The 16,387-nt window shown below is 44.0% G+C and overlaps 1 protein-coding gene across 8 annotated transcripts in view; it reads right to left on the bottom strand.

Moving 5' to 3' along the window:
• Nucleotides 1-16,387, bottom strand: part of NDST2 (N-deacetylase and N-sulfotransferase 2) — a 126,844-nt gene that overhangs the window by 16,760 nt on the left and 93,697 nt on the right. For 6 of the 8 annotated variants that reach the window (XM_072339962.1, XM_072339963.1, XM_072339960.1 and 3 more), the window contains 3 exons: nt 6,158-7,555; nt 1,412-1,499; nt 944-1,098 (listed from right to left, as the gene is read on the bottom strand). In XM_072339962.1, coding sequence (XP_072196063.1) covers nt 944-1,098; nt 1,412-1,499; nt 6,158-7,150 — 1,236 coding nt within the window. In that variant the 5' untranslated portion in view covers nt 7,151-7,555. Of the gene's footprint in view, nt 1-943; nt 1,099-1,411; nt 1,500-6,157; nt 7,556-14,156; nt 14,421-16,387 lie in introns of all 8 variants that reach the window. The other 2 variants (XM_072339964.1, XM_072339965.1) reach the window with 1 other exon arrangement.

Genomic DNA, 16,387 nt, shown 5'->3' with positions numbered 1-16,387 from the left:
TACAAAAAAGACAGGGATCTCTTGGAAAGAGTCCAGCGGAGGGCCACAAAGATGGTGAAGGGCCTGGACCATCTCCCCTACGAGGAGAGACTTAGGGAACTGGGTCTGTTTAGCCTTGAGAAAAGAAGGCTGAGAGGGGACTTGATCCAGGTTTATAAATACCTGGGGTGTGGGAGCTATAGTGGCGAGGCTGGTCTCTTTTCAGTAGTGCGTGGGGACAGGACTAGGGGCAACGGGCTGAAACTCCAGCATAGGAAGTTCCGCATGAATGTGCGCAAGAACTTCTTTACGGTGAGGGTGACGGAGCACTGGAACAGGCTGCCCAGGGAGGTGGTGGAGTCTCCTTCTCTGGAGATATTCAAGACACGCCTGGACGCCTACCTGTGCGACGTGGTGTAGGCAGCCTGCTTTGGCAGGGGGGTTGGACTCGATGATCTCTAGAGGTCCCTTCCAACCCCTATAATTCTGTGATTCTGTGATTCTGTGATAAAAGCCTCCCTCCAGCATTGTCTGAGGAGGCCAGAGCCAGGACACAGAGCATTTTATACCACTGACTAGATAACTTCCTACAAAACCACTGTGAATAAGGATTGAACAGGAAATGCCTTCTCACTGCCTGTTTATACAATAATTGGATTTGGAAGGTAATGCTACAACAAATTCACACCTCAGCAAACTAGAGCCTTGGGATTTGCACCCTGGAATGTGTCAGAGCTGCCTGGGGCCATGCAGGTGCCAGGAAACACTGCATAGGCAGGCATGCGAATTCTGTTTCTTGCCTGAAGACAGCAGGAGGCATGCACCAATTTAAACTTTCAGGGCTTGCTTTCTTAAATGCTGTTGTGTTACTTGACTAGTATTTATCTTCAGCGGGGTCTGAACAGCTATTCCAGGGGAAGAACAGTTTAGGATTAGTACTGTAAAGGAATGCGATGCCCCTTACCACAGCAAACTGTTTGTTGAGCTTCATCTGCTCAGCCAGCACAGTGACATTGTGGAAAAGATGAGGCTGCATGTGACTCCACATGTGGGGGAACCACCAGAACTCCTTCCTATGCTTGAGCAGCATGTCATCACCTTCATCTTCCTCATCTGTACCTACAGAGAGCAGACAAGGAGATAACACAAAGCAGAAGAGAGGCTCAATGTTTCTAAGCAGTGGCCAATCCCCTGTAATGGCAAGTTGTCCCATGTCCCAGAGCAAGGATCAAGCTCTATCTAATGTGTTACACAGACATGCATCCGCACAAAGAGTGAGGCAGGGAGCTGACAAAAGCTGCAAGTGGTAGAAGAGATGCATCAGTTCTGCCAAGAGCCACAACAGAACGGTACACTGTCAGGGTACCACAAAGCTCCTGCAAATGTGTGGGCCATATGCAGGAGCTGGGACAAAGGGGTGCCAGAGGCTTACCTGTGTGGTAGAATTTCCCTGAGAAGCCCAGGTTGAAGGTGAAATTTGGGACTAAAGTTCTCAGCTTATTCTGGGTGCTCAGTAAAGCCTGTTTGAATGAAAGGAAAAAGAAATGTTCATACTCAGTTGTTCTGTAAGATTCCTCTGTTCTGCTGATGCCAGTTCAGTCTGAAGAGGTGTCACAGGATATGGAGCTAAGGCACTGTTACCTGTGAAGTGAGGTAGCCAAGGGTTTCACATATGGAGCCTTTATGTCAAGTACCATCTTGCCTTACTGAATGATGTCACTTTAAAAACACAGTCACATCCATCTCTCATACATCCTCTCCACCTCGCTGTAAAGTACCCACAGTGCCTGTGCTAAGGCAAAGGGACAAATCTCACCTCCAAGCAATAGGTGCGTTAGTCTTCCCAGGCTCAACCTCAACACTCCCTTACCTTCTCAGGTCAGCTGGGACCTGTCACCTTTCTCTGAGTCTATGGGTTAAAGAAAATCAAGATAGAGCTGGACATGGTGCACAGTCTGAGGAAAAGACACTGGAGAAAGCATACAGAGTTCTTGGAACTTAGGAGATGGGCAGATCTTCCTTCTCCAGCTGTCCTTCCCTTGCCTTAAGGGGCACAACTGAGCACAACAAGGCTGCCTTCACATGCCTCTTGCTCTATAGGGATTGTTTAGGCACACATACAACAGCAAGAACAAATGCCAGCCTAGGATAATTTCTAACAGCGATCCCAGCTCCTCCATGACCACATGCCTACCATGCCTTTATCCCAGCTTCCACTCAAGGGTGATATTTTGAGAGATGTATGGCACATGACATCTCCAGAACCCACCACACATGCAAGTAGGGCTTAGCAAGGTGACATGGCAGCAGCACTGATGGCTGAAGCCTTTTCTGCTGCACAAGTTCCTGAATAGGCAACAGGAATTCAAGTTCCCTTCACATAAAGCACAGGGACTTATCCCATAGCAAGCAGCAATAAGAGCTGTGCATCTCTCTCCAGAGAAGAGCCTGTTTGCCCAGCAAGGTGACAGCACCACTCCCAGCATGGAACCAGCACTTGGAACACTTAGGTAGGAAAGTGCCACTTCCTCATATTGCCCTGAGCTGTCCCACACCCTTCCACTTCTCTCTGTTGCCCTGAAAGGCACATCTTCTTCCTCAAGCTTGAGTGGGAAGGTAGAGGGAGGAAAGACAGCAGCTAAGAGGCTTAGCATTTCTCTGGGCTGAGGGAGATTTAAAGCCTGGCTGGGGTTACCATGACGACACATCTGTCTGATGATAAATCCCCAAAAGCTGTGCTCCTGCAGGCAGCAATCCTTTGTGGCTGGGGAGGGACCCAGGGAGAGTCTGTGGGGGCCCCAGCAATTCTGAGACTGTGGAGCCCCACAGAGCCAAGCAGAGCCCTGCCTTCATGGAGGGTTTACTGCTCATCATGTGCCATCCCTGCACTGATGCCCAGTCTTTCTCACAGCTGTAAGGTGGCACAGTGTATGTCTGCATAAATACTTCTCACTTGCACAGGATCAAAGAGAGTAAGGTAACAAGCAAAATATTTGGAGATTCATTCAAATAAGCCTATCATTCACTGTTCCCTAGCATACGGTTCCAAGGGATCCATGAGCTGCAATAAGGCAAGACAATACATACAGCTGAGGGAATGGGCAGGAAAGATGGTGTTTCTCTCTTCTGACACCTCTGCACTCTGTTTCTCTTTTACTTAACTAGCCAGATGCAAACAGATCTTCAAGTCCATATTTAAGGAATTTCACTGGACGCAGAGCTTGTATTTTAGCTGTTCCCCATCTCCATAGAAGAAAGTTTCTTACCTCTGAAAATCACTCTTCACAAACTTCTATTTTCTAAATGCCTTCCTTCCAAAAAATCCTTCCAAGATGTACACCTGTCTACTACCCAGCCCAAAAGGCCCCTTCCCTACCTCTGCTTTCTACTAGAAGCTCAGCAAGGCTCATCCCAGAATGAGTGGGAACTCAACTCTGCTTTTTTAGCTATGAATATACATATTTGTTAATCTTCTAAAAGCTTTTCCAGACATTTTAGCTGCTTCGCACAAACCCCGAATATTATCTCTTCTACCTTGGGTGTCTCTAACAAGGCAGCAAAAGAAATGTGGGAAACAAGATCGAAAGGTATTCAACCTTGGATGAGAGGATACCATAACGACTGGAAAACAGTTCATAGTCAAATGATAAAGAACATAATAAATACATATGCCAAGTATACTGGGAGCATCCAAAGCAAAGCATCCAAAGCACACTGCTGAAGAAACACCCCCTTCAGTGGAACTGCCCATCACAGAGCAGCACATTCTTAAAAGGATCTTCTGCAGTTTTCTCATTGCCTGGTGGTTGGCATAGCTCAAAACAGAGCTGTCAAAAGAGAAAGCACTCACAGCGCTGGTATTCCCAGCTCCCCTACAATGCCAGAACCAGGGATTTAGAATCGCTGGGTATTGTGATTTCAGCTAAGATCATCACACGCGATTTAGAAAGGCAAGAGCTGACTGATAGCTGTCTTTACTAGATTCTCTCCCACCCTCAGCATTCAATAACCCAGAGTCCTTGATTTTCACTTAACTTGCTCTCCAAATCAGGAGCAATGATTGCTTGCTATGTATGCCCTTGTAGAGATTACCACCAGAGAGGCAAAAACTCATCTGCTTAATCTTCTTTCCTCATACCTAAAGCAGACCAGGAAAGGATCACAAAAGCCAGATCCTTCTGCATTAGTCTTTGTTGGCCAGTTCCGTGGAGGTTTGGTAAATTCAGAGGATTACGATTTTATAAGAGAATGAATGTGGACTTGTTGATAAGAGAAAGGATTCTCTGAGATTCTGTCTTGTTAATAACGTGCAGTTCAATCCCTGGTAAACTTTACAAGGGAAAAACATTTTCCTTGAGCAGCTTCCAAGGGCTTCGCTTCAGTAGAGGACCACAAGTTCTTGCTCCAGCCCTTAGCAGAAACAGGAACTCAAAAGGTGAACAGCTTTAAAGTAAAAACAAACAAAATTGCTTTTTCTTTTTTTTTTTTTTCTCTTTTCTTTTTAAAGATAAAAAGCTGACCAGGCCTCTAAACATCACGAACAAAAACATCTCTCCTTTCATGCAGGACATTTATGCATTCAATCAAATTATATTCAGCATTTCCTTTTAATAGTCATTTTGTCTGGGAAGCTGTTTAAACGGGCACCTGCATATGGCAAATGAGCTCACTGGGATAGCAGAGTCAATTTTATACCTTCACACAACATCCAATCTTCAAACCACTACCCCGACCGCTGTAATCTAAGCTTCAAGATAAGGAACTGCGTGTCGAGATAGCAGCCTTGAAACACAGCTTTTATATAAAAGGCCAAAGAAAATGCCAGCTGTTTTGTCACCATTACATTCCCCTCTCCCCACAGCGAGAGGCTATCAACAAATCCATGTTGTTATTTCTCGCTTTTAAAAAATAAAAATTCATTAACCTCTCATGGCTCTGCAATCAGAGAACTTCTTTTAAATGGATAAATCTGGGCTTTATCTGCTTTGCCTGAGATTCTCTGCTTACTGATCGCAGATTATTCCTCCATTTTACTGTTAAAACCCAAACAAAGCATCTTTTGGAATTATCTTGTCTGGGTTTGTTTTTATCATCACTGGAACAGCCCTCGCCTTCAAAAGCTTTGGTCAACTATCCTCTGCTTTCTCACATCAGTCTGTAACCCACACGGACACCACAGAACTGGGAATCTCCATGAGTCTGAACTAGAGGTGCAAGACAAGACTGTGATCACTCAGAAAATTCACTTTCAGAGCACTTCAGCATCTCAAAACGAAGGGATACTGCAGTGAAATGAAGAAAATGTTAGCATTTTCTTTAAAGAAGTGTTACATGCAATGGTTCCATTTTTTTTTATAACTCCCAGTTAGTTATGATCAAGGATAGTTGTAAAAGGATTATTAAAGAATTAAGCAAGTAAACTAAACAATGATATGCAATTAGAGCTGTGTCAAGTATGCAGCTTCAAATGAATTAAAAAGACAAAACTAGCTCTAAACAGCAAGATCTAAGCAGATCCCAAGCTAAAGTGGTATCAGAACCGTGATTTAAGATCTCACACCTGAAAAAACTGAGATGAGCTGAAAGATGCATCCTGCACGGACGCATACAAACCTACAAGGTGCTAAAACTCCCAGTGAGGAGGGAGGGTGCTCCTGGAAACATGTTAAGAATGAGGTTTAGTTCACAAGAGAGGATACGTATGCAGAAAATTATTTTCTTTTATATCTTTGCCCCACATATTCTCTACCTTTGGGTGAAAGAACATCATGCCCTTCTTTTTAGCATGTTTCCAAAACAACTTAAAGACAGTTGCTGTCATAGGATTACTGCCATCATAGCTGGTACTCAACCCTTCCCTTATAGCTTAACAGATTTCAATATAGGCTTATTTCCTATGTAAGAAAGGAGATAGGACAGACCACCAAAGACATCCTTCTTTTTAAATTCAGAGATGCCAGATCCTACAAAGCACATGCTCGATTTAAACCTGAAAAAAACTTGTTGAGAGCACTGCACACTGTGCCTTAGTATCTTTGCAGGTGATTTCTCAGTGTTTAGGGTGAGAAAAATTGTAGCAATCAACTCCTTCACTCAAATTAAATGCAATCTTGACAACCCTGGCCTACCGCGCACAAGGGAATTTTATCTGGGGCCTATGATTTTCTAGGGACTTTACCTCAACATCAGACACTTTCATGCGAGTGCCCTCTTTTCCCACAAATATATCATCTATGTCGACGAGGATATAGCGATCAAGCGTGAGACACAGGCGCTTGCCAGTCAGGTAGGCAATGGCATCCACGAAAATCAGTTTGTGCAGCCAGAAATTGAGGTTATTGCCAAAGAGAACCCGCTGGATCCCGTCATGCAGACCCAGATCCTGCACCACCGTGGCATGCAATGCTTTGTGGGTGGCCAGGTGAGGAATGGACTCTGAGGACTTCGTGCTGGCCAACAGCACCGGTTCGTAGGTGCTGTGGTTTGACTGGAATACGGTCCAGTCATCGCCAGGCAGGGGACCTTGCTCCACCTCATTGGCCCGTGTAACATAGAGTAGAGGAGCACTGGGGTTGATGTGATAGTCCCGCAGCCCCAAGTTGGAATGTAGGAAAAGGGGGAAACCCTTGAGCTGCGCACTGAGTAAGCTGTTCTCGTTGGCTTTGAAAAAGCCTATAATCCCCACTCCGTACTCTACACAGTATTTGTCCAGCAGCTCTCGGTTCCAAGCGTCTAGATTCACATATTTGAGGATATTCTCATAGATAATAAGAGCATAGCGTCCCCTATCTTTGTCTGTCAACGTCGGCATATCCCCTTTGCCAGGGGCGATCTCTGTCCTGTATTTAAACCGACTAGATTCCAGGATAGCCACTATTTCCTGCCCCAGCTGGGAGTAGATGCTTTCCACAAAGACTAGCACCACAGGATCTGTGCGTGAGGTGTCCACAGATTTTGTAAGCCTCCAGCTGGCTTGTGGTGGGATTGAGATGCGGTGCTGGTTGCTGCAGTCACTGAAAGGCAGGGGTGGTGGCTCCTTGATTTTGGGACTGTTCGTGACGTAGTAAGCCAGGATGCACATGGAGATCAGGCTGAAGGCAATGAGCAGCAGGATCAACCTGTGGAGCTCTAGCTGTCGCACATGCCGCACTACTTTCCACAACTGAATCATGGTGAGGCGGGCTGCCCACCCCCTCCTCACACCCTGCAGCCACGTCGCTTCTGAAATCTCCAGTGCCACCGCAGCAGTAACCAGCAGCAGCTTTCAAAGAAGTAACAGCAGCTGCAGAGAGAGACAAAGCAAAAGCAAACAGCTAACAGGCTAAACTCCCAGGGATGTGCCATTTATCTCAAGTAACCATGGCCCTCAATTCCCATCGCTCTTTTGTGCGCTTCCTCCTGTTCCTCTTCTCTCGCTCAGAAGGTCTTTTGGAGGAGGGGGGTTTCCTGAGTGTTGTCTCCAACAGCAAATCAGTCTGTCATTCTGTGCACAAGCACTTTCAGCTCAGTCTTCCCAGGTGTCCTGTTTCTCATTTAGCAATTTTGCATTCACATGATGGCACTGTCTCTTTGCATCCTGCAATTTAAAAAGAAAAAGTCAATTCTTAGTATGAATTCATGGTATTTAACGGCTTTGAAATGAAATGGCAGGACCAGCAGGTGCTAAGGGGGCAGTATTGCTAGCCTGTCACCAGGCAGACCTGCTCCCAGGGAAATGACACACATGCTTTGTACAGGAGCTTGGCAGAGCCGCAGAACCACCATCACATCCTTTGGAAGAGAAATCCTGGCAATGTGCAGGGGTGCAACGCTCACCCTGGGGGAGGTTCTCACACCTCGCAGCAAATGGAGCTGGGGTATCTAGCCTCCCTTCACTCATCTTCACGCCACTGAACATGATAAAAAATGCTTTTATTTTAGCCTTGGTTGCCATATTGACAGGAGGAGGACAGAGCCTCACAGTGCCTTTCTTGTCCTGTTCTATACTAACAATATGTCCACTCCATGCCAGTGACTTCCTGGGACCTTGGGATATGGATGTCCTGAACTCAGCAGGCTGCTTCGAATTCCTGCCACCTCTCCTGTTCTGTAGCTCCTGATTTCCTTGGTTCTCAGCCCTGTCTACAAGGCTGTCTCACTTCTCCTGGGATCACATGTTCTTTCAAGGCTCCTGGAATACTGCTCCATGAAGGCAGCATGCCTTGGGCATCACTGGAGCCAGGGGGCACGGGCCAGCCCTACACTGTGTGGCTCATTGCTGCCAACTGATTCAGACGCAGTTGGAGAAGAAACGCCTCTTGAAACCTTCCTCACCTTCTCTCATATGCCACTCATGTGAAGGCTTCACGTTGTGAAACTCTCTCACCTCCCGCGATGTGTTTATGACAACAGACTATTTCACCGTATGTTGTTATTTTTCCAGGATAAAATGCTCAGCAAAGCCAACCACACCAACACATCTAAAACACAAACACCACGGAAAGCAACTATGCTGCCTCTTGGTTTAAAAATTATATTAAACCACTGTGTAGGTTTCTCTCCCTTACCAGAAATGTGACCGCCTACAGCAACAACACGAGTGTGGATACCAGCATATTTTTGGGGAGCATCTGCTGCCCATCTGAGCACAGCAGGAACGCCCTGAAAACCACATGCAGCTCACCCAGCCGTGCTCACAATGTGCCTTCCATAGCAGTTAAAAACTTCTCTCAGAATCTTTCTTATTTGTGCACCCACACTCCTGCAGACATGCTCCACCACATTCAGCCCTTCTAACCACCTACGTGGCTGGCACAGCTCTAACACCAGGAGGCACAAGAGCAACAACAACAATAGTATTAACAAAACAGTTCATCGTCCCTACATTCCTCCCATTTTTAAGCCTGTTGTTATCTGATAAATAACATTAGAAGATTTTGCATGAGCTTAAGACAGACATAAGGGTTTTTATATCATAAGTGAGGGTTTTAACAACCAGCTCCACCAGAAAAGAAACCACTTGAGAGACAGATGCTTATTTTTGAACGTGTATTACTAAACAGAAAAAAAAAAATCCTTCTGAGTCAGGGAAAAGACCAGCACACAGATGAGGCCAGAAGTTCACTCTAAAGATTCCCACCAGGCCTTTTTTCCAGACTGCTGGTACAGCTTGAAGCAGAGATTGAAAAAATAATAATAAAAAAGGCAGATTTTATACAAAAAGGTATCATTATTGATAACTTCGTAACAGTGAATGGAAAATAGAGTGCTCTTCACACAAGCCTTATAATGATCATTAAGTATCATCCAAAACAACTTCTGTGCTATAAGCTCCGAAGAGCAGAGTCTGGCTCGTTTAGTACACAACAAAACCCAGCCCCTGTGAGGAGTCCACAGGCTGTAAATATAAAGTATATTACAGTCCACATTCTGCTGTAGAACCTGAGACAGCAAATCTTGTTGAAGGTCACACTGCAAGGCAGCAGATGAATCAAGATTAAAAACCCTCTGTTTTCCAGACTCCAACTGGATGGAGCCTGCAAGTCCAAATGGACTTCTCTCATGACAGAGCTGGCTTTGGAAGCCCATCTCAGCTAGTGACAATAAGCTATGCTTATTGTCTGCTTCAAGGCAGACAACCGATCATCTTCCTGTTCTGCCTCTATATACTCTTAAATTCTTACTGGAAAAAGACAAGAGAAGGAGAAACTACCAGGGGAGGAATGACAAAAGATACACAAATGGAATTCAAATAGATTTTTTTAATTTTATTTATTTATTTATTTATTGGTGTGTGTTACTGAATTGATAACTCAACACACGACCCTCTGCATAGAATTCAGGATATAATTCTTGTAATTCCAGTTTGAGTCAATAAGCACTGCCTGCGTGGCAACTCAGTATCCAAAACCACATGCCACCTGTCAGAAGCAAACAGGGGAACAGCCCTTGTACCCCCCATAACAAGCCCTTCCCACCACATTGCGTCTGCATAGAAGGCACTGATGTTACTCTCCTCACCTGGCACTAGAGCTCCCAGGACATGTTTTCACTGCAGAGGCAGTAGCAAAGAAAGGCAGAATTTAGCATAGCAGACACAGGTTAGAGAGAACCACATAATAAATACTGCATCTTTTTATGAGGTGAATTCCGCCTAAGACATGCCAAAACAGTTCCAGGCATATCAGCTGTAATGTAGAGTGGTCTTCATTCTAATCTTGCACCATAAACCCATACAAAGCACTCCACTCAGTCCTACATTCTCAATTTGGACTGAAAAGACAGAATTGCAAGTCAGCGTCTTCCCAAACAGCTCACATCCTTTTAGTTTTTGATCCCATTAAATAGAATAATCAGACTATTTGGGATTCCCTCATAGATCCACAAACTTTGTGTGTTAGACAAAATGAAGTTTTCACAGGAGAAAATAATGTGAAGAGGGACTTAAAAATGCAGTAATTCACGTGTTACCTGCAGAAGCTTCCATGCAAGTGCCTTCTGGTGGAACTGGTAACCTAAGCATCACTGCAACAGTAAGAACACACAGCGAACTGCTCTGTGCCAAAGCCTGGGAAAGTACTACATTACTTTTATTATTCTAGCCCCAACGTGTCAACCTGGAGAACACCTCTCTGGTTCACTCACTCACTCACCTCTCCCACTTCATTTTTAGTGTTTTGCAAAGAGCTGTAGCTTCAAATTCCCTGGTTATCGGTTTAAATAAGAAAATCCCAAGACAGCTGGATTATTCTGTAGAATAAGGATGAAACTGGAGTTTTAAGCTGGGCTACCACACCTGCAGTGCCCAACTGAGGGGCAAGGGGGAGAGGAAGCCCCTTTCTGGGCACTTGTGAATCACAGCAGTGTTTTGATAACAATGACTGCATTCAAGCCTCTAGCGCAGCTCCAAAACAAGCCCCCATTTGTTACATGGGTGAGCTCAAAAAAATTTAAAAAAAAAAAGAAAAAAATTAAAAAAAAAAAAAAGAAAAAAAGAAAAGGCCTGTATCAGATTGCTGCTCAAGAATCTGTCAGCTCTGATCTCTTTAACAAGGCTTCACAGCCAGAGGGCATGCCAGCTGGCACAGCATGCGTTAAGCTCTTTGGGGACCACATTAGCTGGTTTAGGTTCAAAGAAAAAAAAAGTTAACAAAAAAACCAACAACAAAAAACTAGCAAAATTTATATCGAAAGGTAAGAGAGATGTCAGAAACCACTCAACTCAAAATACAAAGCTCTGAAAAATGTACACCAAAATAAAAAAATAAACCACCACCCACCACACTGAAAATTAATCCCTCTCAAAGGAAAATACCTGGCTCCTCTTTTGAGATCGAACTCCTTGGAATTCATCACCACAAAAACTTCAAGTTTAGAGGTAAGTTAAGGTTTGCTCCAAACTTTCTTATTGCCAGCTTACCAGCATTGCCTGAGCACAAACTGCAGAAGGCAGTCTAAAAGCACAGCACGGATGTATTATTTTGCTGGTGCAAGGATGCAGGCTCAGTGAGCTCCTGTCCTACCAGGAAGGCATCACTAGATCAGACAGCATCGGGTCCATCATCAGCTGCTTCACCAATCACCAGCATTAAGATAAACACTTTATAAAACTAGAAGCTGTTTCCTAGTGATATACAATGTTAATGTGAAACATAAACTATTTTAAGAATTATCAGCTGCTAAACCACTTGGCAACTGATGTGATACAAAAGCAAGATAATAATCAGAATTACGTGGTTTCAATATCTGATTTCCAGATATTTCCAGCACTTTGAACTATTGTGGGGATCAATACAAAAACCCAGTACTCATCCAAGTCCAGAGACTAGAATATCTATGCATTTTCTGGGGGCTGCTGGTACGCTCATGCCAAGGCACAAGGCAGATGGTGGATGTCCTGTGACACCTTTATTGAGAACTTCTGTCATTCAAGCTCCCTCCTAGCTGAGCCACAGAATGTTTTACTATCGCCAAAACCAGTACAGAGAGTGCATTTCCACAGCTCTTCTATTATTCAGAATATAACCCAACTTTCTGCACAGTGGCAGGACCTTGTCTTTATCTACAGCTGCTCTAATTCAGAGGTCTTTCTTCTATGCTTCCTGAGAGACAGCTGTTGCTTTGGGCACCAAAGGGGCTGCAGTAATCAGAGAAGGAATGTGATCCATTTTCCAACCCATTCCATTTTAATGGTGTCATCATGACACAGAATTCCTCCCTTGCCTGCCTCCTCCTGGGATACTGCAACCTCTCCCTTGGCAGTAGTGATTACCCATATGCCAGGCCTGCAGGTACTGCTCAGCTGTCTTGTGAATCTCAAGAATACAGTAACGTCAGCAGAACATGGGGGAGCATTCAGAAAAATGAGGGGTGGCTGTATTCCACATATTAGACTAACAAAATACTATGGAAGTTACAGTCACATTGTAATGCAATTGCCAGTCAAGCTCATGTCTGGGCTCTGGACATGTGTTTCAGCTAGCACCCACTGCCAGTCAAATCCTGAAGTCAGACACTGCCCAAAGAATTCCAAACTCACATCAAAGAGGCAAGAAACACCAATGGTGCTTACTCTGCTCCTACAGACACACTCAAAGCCTCCAGGCAATGCAGTGCTTTGCTTAGGTGAGTCCTCATGCAGGGACAGGCCTCTTCTGGTACAGACCTGTGGTAAGGAGGAAAGCTGCCAGCTGGCCAGCTGTCAGACTGACAAGACTTGTGCAATGAAGAGGTAATTACTTTTTTCTTTTAATTATCCCCAGACAGGTGTGCAACTTCACACCTCCTGCAAGAGCAACAAAATGCAGATCTGAATAAATTAAAAAAAATAAACAAACCAAAAAAAACCACAAACCCACAAAAAACTTCAGCCTTCAACAGTTGTTACCTGTGTAACACAAACAGCATGCAGCTTGCCAGCTGCACACATTAGCTGGAACTGAAAGGAAAGACTGGCATTGCAAGAGCTCACAGAAGGTTGTGCTTTCCACCAGCTGAGGGGATGTAACTGCTCTGCTCCTGCAATGCACCTGCTCATGGAGGAGAAAGGAGGCACTTACCTCAGAGATAACCAAAGGGGCAACTCTAATTCTTTATTTCATATTCCACTGAAGTTCTAAGACCCAGCTATCTGCCTAGCACAAAATGTCACCTTTTTAATGGGGACTTAGCTTTCTGCCTGTTTTGTGCCTCTTCTGACAATCTTCATCTATACATCCTGTGCCCTTAACCCTTTTCCCAAAACAGGCAATGTTACAAGATGCCAGACACTTGGCCGCTGGGGGATGGAGAGCTACAGCTAGTGCAGGTTCAGAGCCTGCCACACAAGGACTGCTCCAATCCCACCTGGGAGAGATATTTCTCAGTCACTCCAAATGGTGGGAACACACTATCTTCAGTCTTCTCTCACCTCAGTGGTCAACAGCTTCACTCTCTAATGGCAGAACATTTTCAATGCAACTGCAAGAACAGGAAATAAATGCAGCTCTTTCTGCATTAGATATGGATATGGATCTAATTTCCACTCCCTCATGTGCCCTGCTTATCACAATTCAGATACATGACCCTGATACTGAAAGCAAAATGTCCTCCCTGCTGTCTTCTCATCAGCAACTTAATCCAGCAAGGGAATATAGTCAAAGTGCAGCTAAAACATGACAACTCTGATTTGAAATGTCTTAATATAGAAATGTATATTATGAAAGTTCATTTGCAATATGAAAGTAGCCTAGCCATTCTTCCTTTCAACTTCCTAATACTTGAAAAAATTCACCTCAATTAGCAAGACGCTGATCTACATTCAATTACTTCCTCCTGTCAGTTAACACATAGGAGCTAATCCTTTCCAGCCTGTTTTATCTAGTAAAGTATGACAGTAGGGAACAACTACAACCGTTTTAATACCTTTATGCTGAAAGCTTGTCCAAATTAACACCAGAATGTTGTAAGTAAGCTCTACCAAAGCATAAAGCATTAGGAAAGGCTCTTGTACTTACCTGTTTTTGTACATTTGCACCAAGACTCACATGGACAGAATTTGTTGGGTTTATAAGGAGGGCATGTTCCCTGACTGTACAGCAGCTCCCTCCCTGCCTGTCTGTGAGCTGTATGTGAATTCAGGTCCTGACCTGAACTACATTACATGTATGCTCTGCCTTGCTGACCTGGGTTTGGGTGTACCTGGTGCCTTAAGAACTCACCTAGTGATCACTGGACTCGATGTTGAATCTGGTGTCACTAACCACCTCCAGTTGTCTTGTGTGCATACTGCAGGACTGCATCCTCAGCTTCTTATCTTACTTGGCTCCCATCTCCTATTCCCTGGCGCAGCAGCCAGCACTTGCTGCTTCCCAGCAGTCAGCTCAGGTCATTTCCAGCCTTGCACCAGCATCGCATGGCCTGGCCATTTGGCTGCGCAGGAGCTTTCCCTCAATCACACATGGTCTCAGGTCAAACACCAAATTCTGTAGAAGAATGCAGCCAGTTTACAAGTCAGGTCACAGCCCTGATTCTTAAACCTTTCAGTGGAAATTTGTGACTGTACAGGGCATAAATACTCTGTTAGATGTAGCTAAGCTTTGCTGTCTGCCTGTGGGACTACTTGACACACATTAGTTGCTCAGCAATACCAGTCTCCTGGTTCTCAAGGATGGCTTTAGGTGACTCTTACACAGAGCAACACGGTACCATGCTTAAGAATGCCAATATCTATGTCACTGCTCTGAAGCAACTCTTTGGCAGCTGGCAAGAGTGTTGGAGCATTAGCTTTAGGCCAGGCAGTCATTAAATATGTCCTCTAACTCATAAATCCATTCATGGATCTTGAGGTGGAGGGAGGAAATATGTGACCCATCATCAGTCACGGCTAACAGATGCCCACAAAGATGAGCTGATCTATCCTAGGCCCTGAGGCAGATGACACCCTAGAGAAGAGCCTGATGACAGGCTGGGAGAGGGGCCTGAACCTCTAAGGAGGTCCTCTATGTTCTGCACCTCCCCACAGCCATCCCATTGCAAGGGCTGAGGGGGTAGGATCTGCCTGTCCTCACTCAAAAGCAGGAAAGCAGGAGGAGGAGGACAGATGGAGACCCCAGATAAGGTGGGTCAGTGCAACTATAGCCTACTGGAGTCCTTATGACCTTACGACATGGCAGGAGCTTCATATACTTAGTTTGCAAGTGACAGCAGGAGACAGTTTTGCTAGAGAAACAGGGTAATAAGGAGTTGTGACTATTGTCAGACTTCCCTGTTTTAATGTGGGTGGAATTATTTCATTCTCTCTCAAACCATCTGTGTTTGTAATTGTTACACAATCACAGAAACACAGGCAACGCACGCTGATTTCCACACTTACTACCACTTTCAAACAAGATTTTAAATACCCCACTTTCAGTTCCCCCTTGCAGAAGCCTTGCTTTGTAGACTATTACTATGGACAAATAAAACTCATGATTTCAAAATACATATGCCTCAAATGTATTAATTCATTTAAAACTGTTACTGTAATTACATGTCACCAGTTCTTTACCTTCCTCCCATGTTATAGACTTAATTGCTAAAGAGAGTGATGCATTCTTAATTAGTCAACTGATTACGAGTAGAATTTCTTTCTGCTTTGAAGCTGCATCTTTAGAATATTCCTTCATGCAGAATAAGTCTGGGGCCTCATTAACATCCTAATTAACCATACTGACAAATTCGGGAACAAAAGCTGCCATATTTGCAATCAAATGAACCCTTTGATAAAGCAGAAGTTTTGTCAAGGAAGCTCAAGAAATTTCAACAAGATGTACATCTCTGTTAGCAAGTACTGCTGAAGGCAGAAGAATCTGGGTACAGAAAACCATTAGATGCCTAAATATAGGTTTGGAGACTAAATCAGCTGCGTTGGAGCCTTTTCCCCAAAATGTATTGATAATGAAATTTCCAAAAAATTCACTAAGCTACTAAAAATCTGATTGATTTTTCATTGTTAAAAAGGAGACTATTTTTGTTTCAAAAAACTTATTTTTTTCCATTAAGAAATTTAGATTCCAAGTCCAATTTTTATTTGGATTATATAAAAGCTTATGCTTAAACTTTTGGGTCAGCCTAACGAACCTAATAACTAACCTATTGAATCAGTCTTGTATGCCACTTTGCAAGCTTGTATAAGTGCCTATAGGATAAACTTAGATATGGAAATACTAGCATTTCACACTTGACAGTAAGTCACAAGGTCAGATATTAACAGAAACGGGACTTAAGAAAATAAAAGCACTCAGAACACCTTTTAGTAGGAAGTTTACTTTAAAGTAACAGTAACATTTTCTGGTGTTGTGCTTTTTTATTTTTCCCTTTAATAAACCTTGGTTCACAAAAGTGAACTGAAAATATGAAATTCCAACAACTTTTTGTTATAACTGGTCAGATTGCCCGGCACTCAGTTGGA

This window comes from Excalfactoria chinensis, chromosome 6 (genome assembly GCF_039878825.1).
Source record: "Excalfactoria chinensis isolate bCotChi1 chromosome 6, bCotChi1.hap2, whole genome shotgun sequence".
Taxonomy (NCBI): Eukaryota; Metazoa; Chordata; class Aves; order Galliformes; family Phasianidae; genus Excalfactoria; species Excalfactoria chinensis.
The sequence above is the reverse complement of the archived record's forward strand: the minus strand, read 5'-3'. Positions and strand labels throughout refer to the sequence as shown.